Source organism: Balaenoptera physalus, assembly GCF_965194825.1.
Source record: "Balaenoptera physalus genome assembly, chromosome: 13".
Lineage (NCBI taxonomy): Eukaryota > Metazoa > Chordata > Mammalia > Artiodactyla > Balaenopteridae > Balaenoptera > Balaenoptera physalus.
The window spans coordinates 59,590,061-59,607,905 of NC_138892.1; the positions used below are offsets into that span (position 1 = coordinate 59,590,061).

At 48.0% G+C, this 17,845-nt stretch overlaps 2 protein-coding genes across 14 annotated transcripts in view; one reads left to right on the plus strand and one right to left on the minus strand.

The window, feature by feature from the left end:
- Positions 1-12,128, plus strand: part of BAZ2A (bromodomain adjacent to zinc finger domain 2A) — a 34,092-nt gene extending 21,964 nt beyond the window's left edge. For 5 of the 9 annotated variants that reach the window (XM_082421667.1, XM_082421670.1, XM_082421674.1 and 2 more), the window contains 19 exons: positions 31-241; positions 1,511-1,611; positions 1,887-1,952; positions 2,134-2,367; positions 2,505-2,759; positions 3,780-3,994; positions 4,284-4,358; positions 4,555-4,897; positions 5,096-5,240; positions 5,763-6,421; positions 6,585-6,807; positions 6,926-7,081; positions 7,195-7,346; positions 7,534-7,823; positions 7,916-8,048; positions 8,163-8,309; positions 8,717-8,943; positions 9,058-9,201; positions 9,291-12,128. In XM_082421667.1, the coding sequence (XP_082277793.1) occupies positions 31-241; positions 1,511-1,611; positions 1,887-1,952; positions 2,134-2,367; positions 2,505-2,759; positions 3,780-3,994; positions 4,284-4,358; positions 4,555-4,897; positions 5,096-5,240; positions 5,763-6,421; positions 6,585-6,807; positions 6,926-7,081; positions 7,195-7,346; positions 7,534-7,823; positions 7,916-8,048; positions 8,163-8,309; positions 8,717-8,943; positions 9,058-9,201; positions 9,291-9,456 (3,942 nt within the window). In that variant the 3' untranslated portion in view covers positions 9,457-12,128. The remainder of the gene's footprint in view (positions 1-30; positions 242-1,510; positions 1,612-1,886; positions 1,953-2,133; positions 2,368-2,504; positions 2,760-3,779; positions 3,995-4,283; positions 4,359-4,554; positions 4,898-5,095; positions 5,241-5,762; positions 6,422-6,584; positions 6,808-6,925; positions 7,082-7,194; positions 7,347-7,533; positions 7,824-7,915; positions 8,049-8,162; positions 8,310-8,716; positions 8,944-9,057; positions 9,202-9,290) is intronic. The other 4 variants (XM_082421673.1, XM_082421671.1, XM_082421669.1 and 1 more) reach the window with 4 other exon arrangements.
- A 385-nt stretch (positions 12,129-12,513) lies between these two features.
- RBMS2 (RNA binding motif single stranded interacting protein 2) overlaps positions 12,514-17,845 on the minus strand; it is an 89,363-nt gene continuing 84,031 nt past the window's right edge. For 4 of the 5 annotated variants that reach the window (XM_082421714.1, XM_082421710.1, XM_082421711.1 and 1 more), the window contains one exon: positions 12,514-17,747. The gene's annotated coding sequence lies outside the window, so the exon portion shown is untranslated. The remainder of the gene's footprint in view (positions 17,748-17,845) is intronic. The other variant, XM_082421712.1, reaches the window with a different exon arrangement.

Below are 17,845 nucleotides of genomic sequence, written 5' to 3' on the forward strand. Positions count from 1 at the left end.
TTGTAACAAGAGTCTTCCTTATTACCTCAGGGCTTACAGTGGGTACAGCTCTCAGCAGAGGAGATCCCATCCAGGATTCAGGCAATTACTGGGAAACGGGGCCGACCTCGAAACACTGAGAAGGCCAAGACCAAGGACGTCCCCAAGGTGAAACGGGGCCGAGGTCGGCCACCCAAGGTCAAAATCACTGAGCTGTTGAATAAGACAGACAACCGCCTCCTAAAGAAACTGGAGGCCCAAGGTACGACTGGGAATTCTGCTCACTCTCTGAGGTATCTGAAATGTTGATGAATTGCTAATGCCTGGGTTTCCCAGGAATGTGACTGACGTCTGGAAGAAATGAATCTGAATCACCTTCCCCTCTCTGGAAAGCAGCCTCAGGGTCCCAGCACTTTTGTGGTACTTCTTTTACAACCAGTTTCTTTACTGAGTTACTCTCTTACTAGTGGAGCCTGGGCGGTCCCCAAAGATAGTTATGAGAGGAGAGGGCTTTCATGTCCTTTCTTTCCATCTTTCAGCTTCTCACTTATCTTACTGGTTTTGGCTGTCTCATACATACACTCTTACCTTACTCATTGCCACCATCATGTAGGTTCAGAATTCACATCTGAATCCAAAAGATAATTGGCACTGTTTTAGTGGGATGGACAGATTGGAAATGTCTAATTTTTCAGTAAATATTGCACTTGCCCTGATATAGTATAAATTTGAAAAAATTTGGAGTCATCGGTCTCCTATTCAGAGTTCCAGCTCTGCCATATTCTGACTGTATGACCTGGAGCAAGTCACTTATATTTTAATAAAAGCCTATAGTGGTTCATCTGCAGGTAATACCTGTCTAACTTAGAGGGTTGCTGTACAGATGTGGTGGTGGTAGTGTTTCTGTGCCAGAATAGGATAGGTGCTGTCATATCAAAAACACCAATTCTGAAACACTATTGTTTGCAGAATCACACTTCAATATTGTCTTCCAAAAGGGAAGAAATTCAGACCTTTTAGTAGAGCAAGACATAGGAGCTGAGCATAAGCAATAGCTATGTCAGTTTGATACGATTCTGCTAAAGTGTCCATTATCTGGGCCCTTTCTTTCTGGCACATTCTTGCTTAATTGGTGCTTCCCACTCAAGACCACCTGCTTTCCCTGGCAGTTTTTCTGTTCCTTTCTTTGTTCTAAAATCAATCTGTCAGATAGCCTGGGGGAGAGACAGGCTATAAGGGCTACTTTGCTGTTTTGGCCCCTAGGACCCCTTCTAAAGCAGTCTAGTGTTCAAGGGGCTGGTGCTTCTGGGCAGGAGATACCATTTGAGTTCTTTGTGCTACCTCTATAGCAGGTGCCTCTCCTACATTTTTCCTCCAACATTTTATGTATACTAAAAACAAAAAAAACATAAACTTTTGGATTCTTCAGGGAGCTGCTTTGGAGGCCAGCTTTGTGACAGGCATGTGCTGCTCTGGATGCTGGAGATTGGCCTGCCTGCCTCACTCTTCATTTTTCTTTCTGCCCTCACAGAAACACTGAATGAGGAAGATAAAGCAAAGATGAGTAAAATCAAGAAGAAGATGAAGCAGAAGGTACAACGGGGAGAGTGTCAGGCTACTAACCAAGGGCAGGTGAGGGACATCAGAGAGATTACACAGTAGGTTAACTTTTCCTACAGCTGCTCTGTCTTCTCTTCCTTCTCCCACGTCTGCCACTCGCCATTTAGAGAATTGGGCTTATTCAGGAATAATGTGAGCATCTCCAGGGTGAGAGAATTGATCCATTGCCAACCTCTCATCCCATGTCTCACCTCTCCTCCCCAGTACCCTTGTCTGTTTTTGAATGCTAGTCAAAGCAGTGATGCTTTCAGAGTTTGAGGAGAAATGACTTCCCTTATGGTTTACAGGCCAAGAACAAGAGGAAACAAGAGACCAAGAGCTTAAAGCAGAAGGAGGCCAAGAAGAAATCGAAGGTAGGTGCATGTACACACAAGCATAACTTTGAAGTCACCAAACTGATTTTGCAAGACGTGTGAGTTGGTCTCTTTTTATAGTCATGTTTCTGGGTGTAAGGTGGGGAGGACGGGGACCTGGAAAGGGTGGTGACTTGAATCTTTATGGCACTCTTGATTCCTCTCTCCCTTGGGTGGCTAGGCTGAGAAGGAGAAAGTAAAAACAAAGCAGGAAAAACTGAAGGAAAAAGTCAAGAGGGAGAAAAAGGAGAAGGTAAAAATGAAGGAAAAGGAGGAGGTGGCCAAAGCCAAGCCAGCCTGTAAAGCAGATAAAGCTCTGGCCACACAGAGGCGCTTGGAGGAGCGGCAGAGGCAGCAGATGATCTTGGAGGAGATGAAGAAGCCCACAGAGGACATGTGTCTGACTGACCACCAGGTATTGAGGGGAGAGTAACAGGTCCTGGAGGGGCCATCCGTGAAGACACTTCTGTGAAAGGAAGAGCCTCCTAGATATCCAGACTGTTGCCTTCCCATATGTTTGACAGAACACCCTACCTCTTTTTATCTCTACAGCCCCTGCCTGACTTCTCACGCATCCCTGGTCTGATCCTGCCTAGTGGGGCCTTCTCAGACTGCTTGACCATTGTGGAGTTCCTGCACAGCTTCGGCAAGGTGCTGGGCTTTGACCCTGCCAAAGATGTACCTAGCCTGGGGGTCCTGCAGGAGGGACTCCTGTGTCAAGGCGACAGCTTGGGCGAGGTGCAAGATCTGCTGGTGCGGCTCCTGAAAGCTGCGCTCTATGATCCTGGCTTGCCTTCCTACTGTCAGGTGAGGTCCTTTCCTGGGCGGGTTCAGAGGGCCTGGAATCCGTGCTTTTCTCAGTTTTGCTTTCTCTTTAAGTTAAACACATGAAAGCCCCTTCCCAAAGTGATCAGGATAAGTGAAGGGAGATACACAAATGGTCCCCAGTTTACAGTGGTTTGGCTTATGATTTTTCGACTTTACAGTGGTTCAAAAGTGATACGCCTTCAGTGGAAACTGTACTTCACATTTTGATTTTGATCTTTTCCTGGGCTAGAGAAACGCAGTACGATACTCCCTAATGATGCTGGGCAGCGGCAGCAAGGCACACCTCCCAGTCAGCCATGTGTTCACTGATACACTTACAACCATTTTGTACCCATGCAGCCATTCTGTTTCTCACTTTCAGTACAGTATTCAGTAGATTACACAAGATAGTCAACATTTTATTATAAAATGGCTTTGCGTTAGATGATTTTGCCCAACTCTAGGCTAATGTAAATCTTCTGAGCATGTTTAAGGTAGGGTTGGCTAAGCTATCATGTTCTGTAGATTAGGTGTATTAAATGCATTTTCAACTTAGAATATTTTCAATTTATGATAGGTTTATTGGGACATGACCTCATCATAAGTTGAGGAAGATCTATATACTACATGCTAGCCCTTCTGGTAATTTATTGCGTCTTCTCCTAGGTTACTTCTACTCACTGCTTTAAGGTTTTAGGTCCTGACTCTCGTCATTCTCTCCAGGGACAAGTGGAGGAAGATCTGTAGTTTCTTCCTGTTTCTGTTTTCCATATATTTTTTTCTCTTCTATTTCTTTTTCTTTCTGACCTCCCTCTGCTTACTTTGTTCATTTTCCTTTAATTTACTCCTTTTCTTTTGCACCTGTCCTTTTCCTTCTCTCATCTGTCCTATCAACTTTCATTCTTTTCTTCCTTTCCTATCTTAACCCCGTAGTTCTATTGTATTTTCCTGCTCCAGATTCACCCAACTTGAGTTGTTCCTCTTTCTCTCTTAACTCCTATCATGCTCTCCTCCAAACAGTCCTTAAAGATCTTGGGGGAGAAGGTGTCCGAGATCCCACTAACAAGAGACAATGTGTCTGAGATCCTGCGCTGCTTCCTCATGGCGTATGGAGTGGAGCCAGCCCTCTGCGACAGCCTGCGCACCCAGCCTTTTCAAGCCCAGCCGCCCCAGCAGAAGGCTGCTGTCCTGGCCTTCCTTGTGCATGAGCTCAATGGCTCCACCCTCATCATCAAGTGAGGGGCAGGGGTGGGGATGGTTATTGTGTGCCTTGGTCAGAATGGGATGGGGGAGGGGGTTAGCCATTTAGAAATCCTCGGCGATGTGTGTCCACTGCCATGCTCTGGACATGCTGGTGTGACTTAGGACTGAATCTAATTTTCTTCCCTGGGAGAATCCAAGCCTTCCTCTGCCGTTCATCCAATCTAGGCTCTAGGATGAAACTCCCTTTACCCTTGAGCCTCCCTTCTTCTGTGTATGTGCTGCCACTTCTCCCTCAGAATCCCATTCCCTGTTCCCCTGCAGTGAGATTGACAAGACTCTGGAGAGTATGTCCAGCTACAGGAAAAACAAGTGGATTGTTGAAGGCCGGCTCCGGAGGTAGGGACAGGACAGAGGAGAGAAGGGGGAAAGAGTGAAGCATAGCCAGGACTTTTGCTTGGAACTCAGTGTCCTTAGCCCCTCCCCTGGGGTTGGGACCTTACCCCAGGGCCTGGGATTGTTTAGGTTCACTGGGTTCCTTTTGTGGTGATATCATGTTCCTCACCACGATTTCCCTTAATCTGTCTATGTCAAGATTGAAAACTGCTTTGGCCAAGCGAACTGGGCGACCTGAGGTAGAGCTGCAGGGGCCGGAGGAAGGCCTGGGGCGGAGGCGCAGTTCTCGGATCATGGAGGAGACCAGTGGCATGGAAGAGGAGGAAGAGGAGGAGACTACAGCTGCTGTCCATGGCCGTAGGGGTCGAAGAGATGGAGAGGTACTAGCCCAGACCAAGGAAAGTGGGAGTTGGAAAACAGATTATTTTTTTCTTGAATCTGATGATTCCCTTTCTCTTGGTGTCTACTTGTTTCTTCTCCAGGGTGATGTCATAGCATCTAGCATCCCAGAGCTAGAGCGCCAGATAGAAAAACTCAGCAAGGTATTGTGCTTCTAACCTCCCAGGAGCTGGAGATAGGGGCTGGGTGAGAATTGATTACCTTATGAGCTGGGCCCAGATGGTATCAATTTTATAGGGAAGCTGAGAGCCATTGCCCTTCTCCCATATACCGGACGAAGTCACCACTGTCACCCTGGAAGTGTGTTTTTCATTCATCTTCCTTTTCCACTGCCTACCCAGCGTCAGCTCTTCTTTCGCAAAAAGCTGCTTCACTCATCCCAGATGCTTCGGGCAGTCTCCTTGGGTCAGGACCGCTACAGACGCAACTACTGGGTGTTGCCCTATTTGACTGGTATCTTTGTGGAAGGAACAGAGGGGAGCTTAGGTAGGTGTGTCGTAGGACCCTGAATTGAGTCCTAACAAAAGTTAAACGATTCCTTTTCCTCTGCCTAGTTGTATTGGGCTTCTTTCATTGTATGAGAATCAGTATAGCACAGTGTGGTTAAGAGCACAGGCTCTGGAGTAGGACTGCCTACCTACCTGCTCTGCCATTTACCAGCTGTATGCTTCAGTTTTTTCATTTGTAAAATGGAGTTAATGATAGAATGTATACGTCATAGGGCTATTGAGAGGATTAAAATGAGTTAATGCTCTTAGAATAATGCTTAACTTATAGCTGGTTCTCAATAAATGTTAGCTTATGATTATGCTGATGATGATTACTTGGGAGCATAGTGTTTCTTTTCCAGATACTGTGCTCACTGGCATATAAGCTTTTCCTGGTGCAGTCTCCAAAAGGGGGGTATGAAGTCCAAGAGAAAAAGAAAGTGTATGTCCTGTGTTTGTACACCCTCTTTCTTTGCCCTTATATCTGTGTATGTATTATGCTCTTCACTTTTCTTTACAGTTCCTGAGGATGTGATAAAGCAGGAAACTGACTCCTTAAAAGTGGCAACCCATTCAACACCCAGCCCAGCCTCCTTCTCTCTGAAGAGGGAGTTAGCTGGCTGCAGCACCTCTGCCAGTTCTCCTGCCCGGGCCCGAGGCCGACCTCGGAAAACTAAGCCTGGGTCTGTGCAACCTAGGCACTTGAAATCTCCTGTCAAGAGTCAAGGTTCAGAACAGCTGCAGGTCCAGCTTCAGCCCGAGACTCAGCCCCATCCTCAGCTTCAGGCTCATGCCCAGCCCCAGCCCCAGCTTCAGTCCCATCCTCACTCCCATAATGGGTTCCTAGAGCCAGAGGGCTCCCCTTTGTCTCTGGGTCAGAGCCAGCACGACCTCAGCCAGTCAGCCTTCCTGTCTTGGCTGAGCCAGACTCAGAGCCATGGCTCCCTGCTCAGTAGCTCAGTCCTCACACCTGATAGCAGCCCCGGAAAACTGGACCCAATGCCATCACGGCCCCCGGAGGAGCCAGAAGCTGACGAGACAGAAGCCAGCCCCGATTCTCAAGCTCCCTGGTTTAACTTCTCAGCCCAGATGCCCTGCAGTGCTGCCCCTACACCACCCCCTGCAGTTTCTGAGGACCAGCCCACTCCTTCCCCTCAGCTACCTGCCTCCTCCAAGCCAGTAAGTAGCCAGAATTAGTGGTATGCACTTATCTTCATCTTGCCACAGGCTCTGTTGCCTGGCTGTGGGCTGTTGCTGAAGCTGCGGGGAAGGGATGGGGCCACTGGGGTCCTGTCAACATGAAAACACACCCTCATCACCTTATGTTTCATCTCATTCACAGGTGAATAGACCCAGTGCTGCCAACCCCTATTCTCCAGGGCAGCTCTCTTCCACCCCCTTGCTGGGCGTGGCTCCTAAAAGGCGAGCAGGAGACCCTAGAGAAACACCACAGAGCCCCACAGGGATGGGACAGCCAAAACGGAGAGGGAGACCTCCCAGTAAGTTCTTCAGACAGATGGAGCAGCGTTACCTAACCCAGCTGACAGCCCAGCCCGTCCCCCCTGGTGAGTGACTTTGGGGTGGAATGGGGTGAGATATAGGTAGGAGTGGCATCAGATGTGGACCATGTGATTCATAGCTGGTTCCCACTCCCCACCCCACACACATAAACCATCTTCACAGAGATGCGCTCGGGCTGGTGGTGGATCCGAGATCCTGAGACATTGGATGCCATGCTCAAGGCCCTGCACCCCCGAGGCATCCGAGAGAAGGCACTTCACAAACACCTAAACAAGCACAGGGACTTCTTACAGGAAGTCTGCCTACGGCCCTCAACTGGTAAGGTAGATGCTTAACCACCCTGAGCTGCAGAGCCCAGGTAAACGTTGAGCTGCTGCTGTGGACAACGAAATAGCCTGATGGGCTTTTCCCTCTGCCTTCTGTCTCCTCAGACCCTATCTTTGAGCCTAGTCAGCTACTTGCCTTTCAAGAAGGGATCTTGAGCTGGTCCCCCAAAGAGAAGACATATGAGACAGACTTGGCTGTGCTTCAGTGGGTAGAGGAGCTGGAACAGCGGGTTATCCTGTCTGATCTGCAGATTCGGGTACACTTGGGCTGGCACTGGGTAGGGGGTTGTTGACGAGAGGGTGTTAATCTCCTGTACCCTGTTAGGGAAAACCTGGGGTTCCCACTTCACAAGTGACCTCCCATGACCCTAAATGGGTCACATCTTTTTCTATGCTTAATGTTCTTTCTTTATAATGAGTTTTATTCCTCTCTCCCACCTGCAGGGCTGGACACGTCCCAGCGCAGACTCTACTCGTGAAGACTTGGCCTACTGTGAGCATCTACCTGACTCCCAGGAGGATATCACCTGGCGGGGTCGAGGCAAGGAAGGACTGGCACCCCAGCGTAAAACTACCAACCCCCTGGACCTGGCAGTGATGCGACTCGCTGCCCTGGAGCAGAATGTGGAGCGGCGGTACCTGCGGGAGCCCCTATGGCCAGCTCATGAGGCCGTGCTGGAGAAGGCCCTGCTCAGCACGCCCAGTAGTGCCCCACAGTGTACCACTGCAGAGATGTGAGTGGCCCCCGCTTCTTGGTCTTGGGGGAGAAGGAATAAATTTAACGGATCCTGCTCCTCATCCCCAGATCACCACTTTCTCCCACCAGATCATATGAGATCACCCCTCGCATTCGAGCCTGGCGCCAAACGCTAGAGCGGTGCTGGAGCGCGGCCCAGGTCTGCTTGTGCCTGGGCCAGCTGGAGAGGTCCATTGCCTGGGAGAAGTCTGTCAACAAAGTGGTAAGAGGCCTGGAGAGCCTGGGGGGGCTGACAAGATGGCCAGCTGGCGTGGGTGGGGTCAGTGGCAGGCAGAGGCTTGAGGGCTCACCCTGCCTCCTCACAACCTTGGTCCAGACCTGTCTAGTCTGCCGGAAGGGTGACAACGATGAGTTTCTTCTACTTTGTGATGGGTGTGACCGTGGCTGCCATATTTACTGCCTTCGGCCCAAGATGGAGGCTGTCCCAGAAGGAGACTGGTTCTGTGCCGTCTGTTTGGCCCAGGTAAGTCTTCTGCTCCCTCTCATTCCACTCCCAAGCAAAAGTCAGAGATTTTCTTTCTCATCCCATTTACCACCAGTCCTACAAATATCATTCTTATCATGCCTCAGTCTCTCCTGGGAAAGGGCTCCAGATCATGTGCTAGGAGACCTGAGTTCTGATCCTTCTTTGGACAAGTCACTTAAATTCTATAACCTTACTTGCTTTTACTTTCCTTATAAAATGGGAATGATTATACTTTCCCTTTCACCTACCTTATTGGGTTACGTGAATAAATTCACATGCTGGCTTATGCATGAAAGTATTTTGAAGCCTCAGTCACACTTAGACAAGTAGGGATTGTAATAAAGTGAAGGGCAAGCAGAGAACATCTCCAGCTGTTGCTGATCTTACCTTTTTCTTATCTTCAGCAGGTAGAGGGAGAACTGACTCAGAGGCCAGGTTTCCCAAAACGAGGCCAGAAGCGGAAAAGTAGTTATGTGCTGAACTTCCCAGAGGGTGATAGCTGCCGGCGCCGGCTACTGTCGAGGGGCCGAGAAAGCCCGGCAGTGCCTCGGTGCTCAGAAGGAGGGCAGTCCCCCTCAAAGCGGCGGCGGCTCTCCATGCGGAACCACCACAGTGATCTCACGTTTTGCGAGTGAGTTGAGTGAATTCTGGGGACAACTGGCTCTACCTTTGCCGGAGTAAAGGGCTGGGAGGGGTCAGTGTGTTTGCTTCCTGGGAGTGCAGTCATCACTGTCTTTCGTAATAGGATTATCTTGATGGAGATGGAGTCCCATGATGCAGCCTGGCCTTTCCTGGAGCCTGTGAACCCACGATTGGTGAGTGGGTACCGGCGCATCATCAAAAACCCTATGGATTTTTCCACCATGCGGGAGCGGCTGCTCCGGGGAGGGTAAGTAGACATCAGTAACTGTCCCGGCTCTTCTGTTACTGCCGTAACTTGTACCCCCAGCTCACAGGTCTGTCTCCACCCCTGCCCAGGTACACCAGCTCAGAGGAGTTTGCAGCTGATGCACTTCTGGTCTTTGACAACTGCCAGACATTCAATGAGGATGACTCTGAAGTGGGCAAGGCTGGGCACATCATGCGTCGCTTCTTCGAGAGCCGCTGGGAGGAGTTTTATCAGGGAAAACAGGCCAATCTGTGAGGCAAGGGAGGTGGGGAGTCACCTTGTGGCATTGCTCCCTGCCCTCCAAACAAACAGACCCTGCCATTCTCACCTGCTGATGCTGCCCTGGGTCCAGACTCGAGTCCGAGGTAGAACCCTGATATTTGACCCTACCTTTGGCAGCGCCCTACATCTTCTTATCCCTACACCCCTTTCTTCCTTTCCTCCTCTTGTTCCTCACATAAGAGGGGCAGAGATGAGGTCCTTCTGGACTGAAAGCCAAAAAAAAGAAAAAAGAAAAATAATTTTTCCTTTCTGTTTTATTTCCTAATTAAAAAAGAGGAGGAGGATGAAAGAAGCTCCTACTTCCTCCTCCCAGCTTTCTCACCTTCCCTGTACATGCCCCAGCATTCTGGGGCTATTTAACAATAGCAATAGTTCTAGTGAATGTGTGAAACCAAGAAACACTCTGTACTGTGTGTGGACCCGCAGTGACGGCCAGTAAAGTGGACTTAACTCCCAAGTGTGTCGAGCCGGACACCGGGCCCTGAACATGCTGCTTCCATGTTCAGTCCCTCCCCCGCTTTTCACTTTCTCTCTCTCAATCCCCCCCCACCCCCTTTTCAGATTTTCTCTCATCCAGTAATGTAAAACTGTTGTGTACGGGTTCCTCCATCCTTTTCCCCCAAATCTTTTTTCCCTTCAAAGGAAAAAGAAGTTCAGAGGTCCCTGTCTTTCTCTCTGTCCTCATCTTCCTGCCAATAGCTAGTCCCTCTATAATGTTGGATACTCCTCAAATGCTGAGTTTCTAGCCTTTTCTGAAACTTAGCAAACTGGGGAGAGGGCAGGGAGGCACCCTGAACCCTGGGCCTTCCAGCCTCCTTCCCCACCTCTTACCCAAACCTCCTTCTTGGGAACTCCTCAGGGACAACTACTGCTGAGTTTGGGCACACCCCCAAGATGGAGGCCAGGTAGCAATCGACTGGCCTGAGAGAGAGAGAGGTGTGTGTGTGTGAGAGAGAGAGTGAGTGAGTGAGAGGATGCCGTGATTGTGCCCCTGTTTTGTCTGGTGGCATCCATTCAGTTTTTCCCCCAAGTATCTGTTTCCCATTGTTTCCAACCATTGAAACACCTTTCCCATCGTTTCACACCATCACTTTGTCTTTGGGAAACCACAGGAACAGTTTTTCTGGGTACAAGGCTGTCTCTCTCCCCTCTCTCCCAGTCATTTCTGTTCCAGCCTCTTCAAACTGTGCAATCTTTCAGCAGGAACTCCCTCTCCTTTCAGTAGCTCTGAGTCTTAAGCTTTTGCAGGGAGAGGGGTAGAACTGGATCTCTTCCTAATCCCATGAGCTTCTGTGGGTTTAGTAGTGCTTTCCTTCCCTTATCTACTTCATATCCTGGGACCCCTTCCCCAGTAGCAGAGACCGCAGAACACAGGAGAGTAGGGAGGAGAGGTTCTGGGTCCACCACTGCCCTACATTTGACTGTGCCCAAGTTAAGCCCCGACCTGTGAGAGGAAAGCTGCTAACTCCCAGCTATAGCCATGGGCCCCTGGCCCCTGCTTTCCTGCTCAGCAGAGCCCCTCCCATCAGAGATTACGGGTACTTGCACTGGGGAGGTGGCTGCTGGCTGGCCCAAGCAGAGAGCTGAGGCATCCAAGAAGTGTTCCATTGGTGGGAGAGGGGGTGCCAGGTGAGGGGGAGCATTCCTTGTGCTTCTGGCAGCACTGAATAGCCACTGAAGGGGGTGAGGGGGCAGTACAGGTCCTGGGGTGGCCCCTTTCTTATTCCTTTATGCCCCTTCTCCCCCATAGCCTATTTCTAAAGTCGCCTTTTCTGTCAGATAAACCTCAGAACTTTTAATTTTATTTGAGATTTTTTTTTTTTTTGCTTTTAAATAAGAGGTGGATTGAAGAATATTTGAATTGACTTTATATTATGCATAAATATTTATATTTTATCTAAATAACTGCGCTGTAACAAACTTTGTGTTAGACATTTGGAACTGTTGTAGTTGGGGGCTCTTCTTTTCCCCACGGCAGTCTTACCCTGGTATAAAATGTTCTAGATTAATTCTACTGTTTGAGGTTAGGTGGACGGGGGAGTGAAATCTTGATTGTTCCTGTTCTGTGTTCCTCTCCCAGCTCCATCTCTTTCCCTAGGGACCAGGCACTCTTAAGGTGGGGTGGAGTCCTAGCCTCAATTTGAAGTGAGGGTTGATGGGGGGCGGGGGGAGGGCATGACCAAAGGGGCCGTTTCTCACTTTTCTTTCCTCATCTTCACTGCCCCTTGAGCTAGGTGGATTCTCTCTTCTTGACAAGAGTATTTGATAGGGAAGGCAAGTTAAAAAAGTAAATAAAACCCACCCCTACCCCTTTGTTTCCTCTCCCCTATCAGTCTGGTAACAGGAAGAAACCACACCATCAACACCAACAAATTTCCATGTTCCTTTTACAACAAAAGGGACTTGACTTTTTATATAACCAAATGTGGTGTTTTAGTGACTTTTTGATAATGTACAGTTTTTTGTGAATTTAAATTTATTTCTTTCTATATTTTTAGGACCAATCTCATTTTTAATAAGGTAAAAAAAGGAAAAAAAAGTCTAGAGAAAAAAACTCCTGTTTTTGCCATGTGATGTTCCACAAGTGCAGCTGTAGAAAAGTGCTTGTCAGTTGAATAAAAACCACATTTGATAGAGATTCAAAAGAGTCTGTATTTATCTTCCTTCAACATAGGTTCTCATACTTGCCTAAAGGTGAAGGCTGGGTGTTTGTTAGGGTGAGTACGACTGGTTTGATGTAGGAGACCACAGGCCGGGGAGAACTATGCCCCTAAACTTCAAGGTTTATCTCCGAACCTCCAAGCTTGGCCCTTCCTGTGCAAGAGGCATCCAAGGCAGAATCTGTGCTTATGTGGGTGGAACAGGTGCTCCTGGCTGAGGTGCTACAACAAAGGATTCAAGTGTCCCTAGTTCCTGCCTTGTGAGACATGGCCTTGGCTTCCTAAGCTGCCACCTGTGTTCCCACTATAGCAAATATATGTGCTCACCACCACCTTCCCAGCTTCCAGTCACGGATAAGACACCACGAGGTAGACTTTTGTGTTTTATTTCAGAAGTTGAAATAAGACAAAGTTCTCCCCAATTGTAGGGAAGGAACAAGTGAATACCAAGAGTCAGAAAAAGAAGAATGGGTAGCATTGGCACAGATGTGGCAAGAGTATAAAACTGGAAACCTCTGGGTAAAGAAAAAGTGTACAAAATGTGTTTTGAGTATAAATTAAACTTATTTCCTGTCCAAGGTGATAAGTGCATGCTAGAGAGCACTTGCCATGTGTGTGTTGGGGGATGTGGACAGCAGTAATGGGGCGAGAACTTTTCTTTACTCAGGCTAGGAAAGCTTATCACACTCCAGGCTGGAAGTTTTGTTTCGGTGACCCTCTAAACTAACTGGAATAGGTGGAGAAGGAACATCTCTGCTTTCAGCCCTATAAAAATCCCAGATGCCCTCTTTGGCGCATGTTTATACCTTCTCAGCTAATGGCAGCCACTGGCAAGCTCTTATCCTCTCAAGTTCTGAGCTCTGCTCCCATGTTGGTGTTCCTGGGGGTGGCTCCCAAGCATTAGTTAATATTCTAAGCAGTCATTACTCAGCCTATCCCCCTGGCATACCACAGCAAGACCTAACTGAAGAGTTCACACTATTCTAGGGTGATAAATGAGGTAAAAATCTCAAAGAAGACATTCCAGAAACAGAAATAACCAAAAGAGTTTTTGCATTTGATTGTGAGCCCTTCGTAGCCCCCATCTTCCTAACCCTCATGAAAGGAAGGACAGAGTAAAGGAAGGAAAGAAGTAAACCAGGTGCTTGTGCCCATGTTCAATTGTGAAGCTGTGAGGTAGGTCTTTAACAAAGACAAGAAAGTTCTGGGATACACCTGGAGAATGGTTCATTCAAAACAGACGTGGACATGCCAGGGAGAAGGAGCAGTGGTAACTGGGGTGAGAGGGCACCTAGCTTTCTCATTACTACAGTCATGTGGGGACCACCCCTAGGGAGGTGCAGCAGAATTCAGCAAAGATGAAAAGGGTGATAGAGCTTTCAGGCCCATCTCAGCTGTTGAAGGAAGACCCTCCTACGAAAGGAAGGAGTAAAAGCTGAGCAAACAAGGGATCTGCTAATGCTTGGAAGGACCTAAAATGCAGGTAGCATAGAAATGGAGTAGTTGGTTTAAGAGGGAATCAGGAAGGATCAGTGTGACAAGGCACAAGGAATTAAGACCTAGCCCTTACAGACTGGCTTTCATAACACCAACCCTCTTCTCTGAAGCTGGTCTAGCAGAGCCTGAGGACAAGTTTAGATCTGATCACTGACCCAAGTTTATTGCCCTAGGCCAAGAAGTTCAAGGTAACCCCCTCATAGGTACAATGCTGCTGCTCTCCCAAGAAGGGGGGAGGGGTGCGGCGGGCACGTGCATAAGAGAACAGCAACGATTTTTTTTTTTTTCCCTAGAAGATGATTCTATGGGGATCCCTGCAACATTCCATTCCAGCAAGGCCTCTCACCTCACCTTTGTGGAGCAAAGTAACAACCCACATGTACGTCCCCAAACGGTAGACACTGAAGCAGCAGGGAATAAGCAATGCAGGCAGGCACCAAGGGGCTGAATGAGCTCCCTGATCAGTAAGTTAGGAAAGGAAGAATGGAACTGGGCTGAGGTGGCCCAATCCAGGGATGGTCAGTAGAGCAGCACAGTCCTCACACTCAGTGCAAGTAATGTCCCCCTACTACCCCCATCTCTTACTGACAAGGGCTATTTATTACCTCTTCAGAGTCACCAGGCTTCCTAGCCTAGGCAACTCTTCAAATCCTTTGGTTAAAAACACACTTTAAAAATAACATCTCTCCCCATCATCATTCCCACATCTTCCCTAACCTCGACCCACACCCTCCTCCAAAAGGTCTAATCAGCCTCGGGGCTGAGTATCATCTCAGAGCGAGAGAGGAGCAGTAATAACACCGGCATGAGATAGGATGGGCAGGCTCTGAGGCTAGTAAAGGATTGTATCATCTGAGAAAGGGATCTAGTATGTTCCATTTGACTGAAAAGAGAAAAATACAAAGTACTAAAATATTTTAAGAATGTTATGAGCATCTGTAATGAGCGGGGGTATGAAGTACAGAGAGAGTTATGACCTGGGCTCCATGAAGACAGGATTCAGAAAACATTAGCATAGTGTTTAAAGAGCCCAGCCCTAGGCTGTGAGCTTGAAGTCTCCCCCTACAATTCCTCTGCCACCACTGCCACCAATGGCGCTATTTCATGGGAGAAAAAGTATCCCTCCTTCCTTGTCTCCTTTTTCCAATCACTCACCCATGTTATGAACTGTTAGAAATGAACTAACAATTAGGCAAAAAGTATCATGAGTGTAACCCAAAAAGGCCCAAACAAAATTCCACGATGCCATTAACCATTACAAAAATAACTTCAGGCTCTCCGTCACTTCCCATGCCCAAACCTGCCCAAACCAGAAACACCCATTAATAAAATCCATTAAGCAGATTCACATGAGAACACACAAAAGGTAACTTCAGAATTTTAAAACAAAACAAAGCAAAATTACAGCCATTTAAACATTTAAATACAGACAGAGAAAGTAGACAGAACCAGGAATTCTGGGAGGCAGAGGAGCGGCAGCAGTGACATCAACAACTGTTTCTACACGTGAAAGGCCCTCATTTCACTAAGCCTCCTAGCAAAGCAAGGCTCCCCCAAACTACTATTAATTAAATGAACAGGATTCTAGATTTTTCTCCTTTTCTTCAAGGCCACTGACAAGAAATATATGGTGTATTTTCCTTGACTAAGGAGTAGAGACTCAGAAGCAAGAGATACCTGCCCAGCCAAAACCTTCTATAAAGTTACTGGGTTTGGGGCTGTTTTACATTAGATAAACCCTTCCTGAGGTTGGAAGTACCCGTGAGAAAATTAATAGTGGCGATTTTATCCTTTATACTTTACATCCTACCTATTGTCCCCTACCCCTACTCCCTTAACCCCAGCATGTACAAAAGGACACTCTAAGGGTAGGGAGCGTTAGGACTCTCAACACTGGGATGGGTGGAGGGGAGCTAGGCCCAAGCTCTATGTACAACAACTGATAATACAGCTTCTTCCCGCCCAGTAGCATCTCCTTCTCCCCTACAGAAACTGAACACCTGTTTCTCCATTCTCCATCATTTGGCTTTCTGTCTGATTGTCTGGTGGAAAGGCACCTGACCTTGAAGTGAAGGGGAGCAGAACTCTCCTTTCAGTGCAGAAGGAGTGACTGGGAAGAGACAGGTGCAGGATCTTATTTCCTAGAAGATGGACAAAGGCTTCCTCCTATCTGTCTCCGTGTGCATAGTCAGGTCTTGCAGAAGGTGATGGAGTTGAAGAGCAAATTATAGCCTTTTTTTGAAGGACTCCTGACCTTGTAAATAGTGAGATGGGGTTTATGGCCCTTTTCTATCCCAGCTCCCTGCTGTCCTTCCACAAGCAGGAAGATTATTTTTGATGTCCTGGTTCCCTGGAAAAGGGGCCCAAACACACTAGGGCAGGTTGCTCTGGACAGTTACAAAGAGCTTTGTCCTTTCCCGCCCCTGCACAGCACACACACAGAACAGTCCCCACCTCTATCCCTCTGAACGTGTGTGTGCACATGGCACAAGCCTTTCAAGGACAGCTCTTGCTGTACACAGATGTGCCAAAGGTCAAAACCTGGGGAAAATTCAAGAACCTCAGTTCTGTCTCTCTCAACTAGCTGCCTGAGTGTCAAAAGGCACTGTGTGTCCAGGGTTGGGATGGGAATTTACCAAGTCCTCTGGTACAGGAGGCAGGGATGACACTGTCTACATCAAGGTTTCCTAACCTTGGTACTACTGACATTTTGAGCCAGACAATTCTCTGCTGGGGGAGTTGGGGCTCTGCTGTGCCCTGCAGGGTGTTTAGCAGAATCCCTGGTCTCCAGCCACTAGCTGCCAGTAGCACACAGCCCCACCCCCAGGCACAACAACCAAAAATGTCTCCAGAGATTGCCAAGTGGCCTCTAGGCGACAAAACCACCTCTTTGAGAATCGTTGGTCTAGAGGTAAAGCAGCTGATTGTCCGTGGTGGGGAAGGAACCTAAATGGATTCAGCAAGGTCACAAAAGCAAAGGCTCTGAGCACAGCAACGATGTGGGATAGGGAAGAGAGAGGCCTTGAGACCCAGGGCAGAAAAGATCCTCTAGGAATCAGAAAAGCAGGTATTCCTGAAAAGCTGTAGCAAGGGAAGACATTTTCTCAGAGGATGTGGTGTTGGCCTCGGCAGTGAGAAGAGTTAGTCAGAAGTCAGTAGGTCCATTCCTCTGGAACTCGCCAGGGAAAACCTAGTCTTCATCCAAATTTGGATCAAGGATGGCTTCCTAAGGCTGTGGGATTGTCTCCTTAGTGAGCCTAGGTCACATCTCTGCTTCCGGAGGGCAAAGTCTAGTCTTTCCTCCTAGGATGTGGCAGGGCAGAGGGAGGAAAAGCCACTTCCACTGCCTGCTTAGTGTTCTACCTTGTTCCTTGCCCAGCCCCCCAAAATTCTGTATGAAATTTCATTCAAAAAAGAAATTCACAAAATTAAAAACTGTAAAGAGGCAAAGTAGGCAGGTTCTGCTGTATGGAAAAGAGAAAAAGAACACTCTGGATGAGAGAAAGAAGGCATAAAATGTATGTGAAGAAGAGATGGGATGTGTGATCTAAGAGCTTTATAAAACAAAACTTTAAAAGTCTGCATATTTTCTTACACCCCCCGCCAAAAGGTCCATAACTAAACTCAGTAAGTAGGGCCCACAGTAGGACTCCATCAGTGTTCTAGCACCACACCTTTTTCTTTTAAGAAAATAATTTGTTTAAAAAGCCTTCCCAAATAAGTCCAACACATCAAAAACTGTTTTTCATAAAGACGAGAACAAGCTCCAGGCACTGTGTCTCTTTGGGGTAGGGAAAGAGTATATTGCAGTTTAAAACAAAACATAAAACTTTCTTCACAAAAGAAAAGAAGTCTTTTTGGTCTCCTTGACTGTAGCACACACACAAAGTGACAGTTCCTCCAGGCTCCACCAGGAGTGGAGGAAGAGCACAGGGCAGGAGTGCAGAGACTTCTTTTTCCAGGCCCAGGCCTGTGAAAACCGATGACCAAGTGTTAGTCCTCAGCTGGGCCCACAGAGGGGCTGTATTCCTGGTCAGCCCTCTGGAGTCTGGAGCATCAGCATCTCCAAGAATTCATTTATACTCAACAAAGATGGGGAGGGAAATCCTAAAGGAGGCATAAGCCAGAGAGGGTAGGGAGGGGGAATGACAAACATGAGAGTCTGATTTCAGGCTGCTCAGCCCACCCCGCCCCTCAGTATGTGA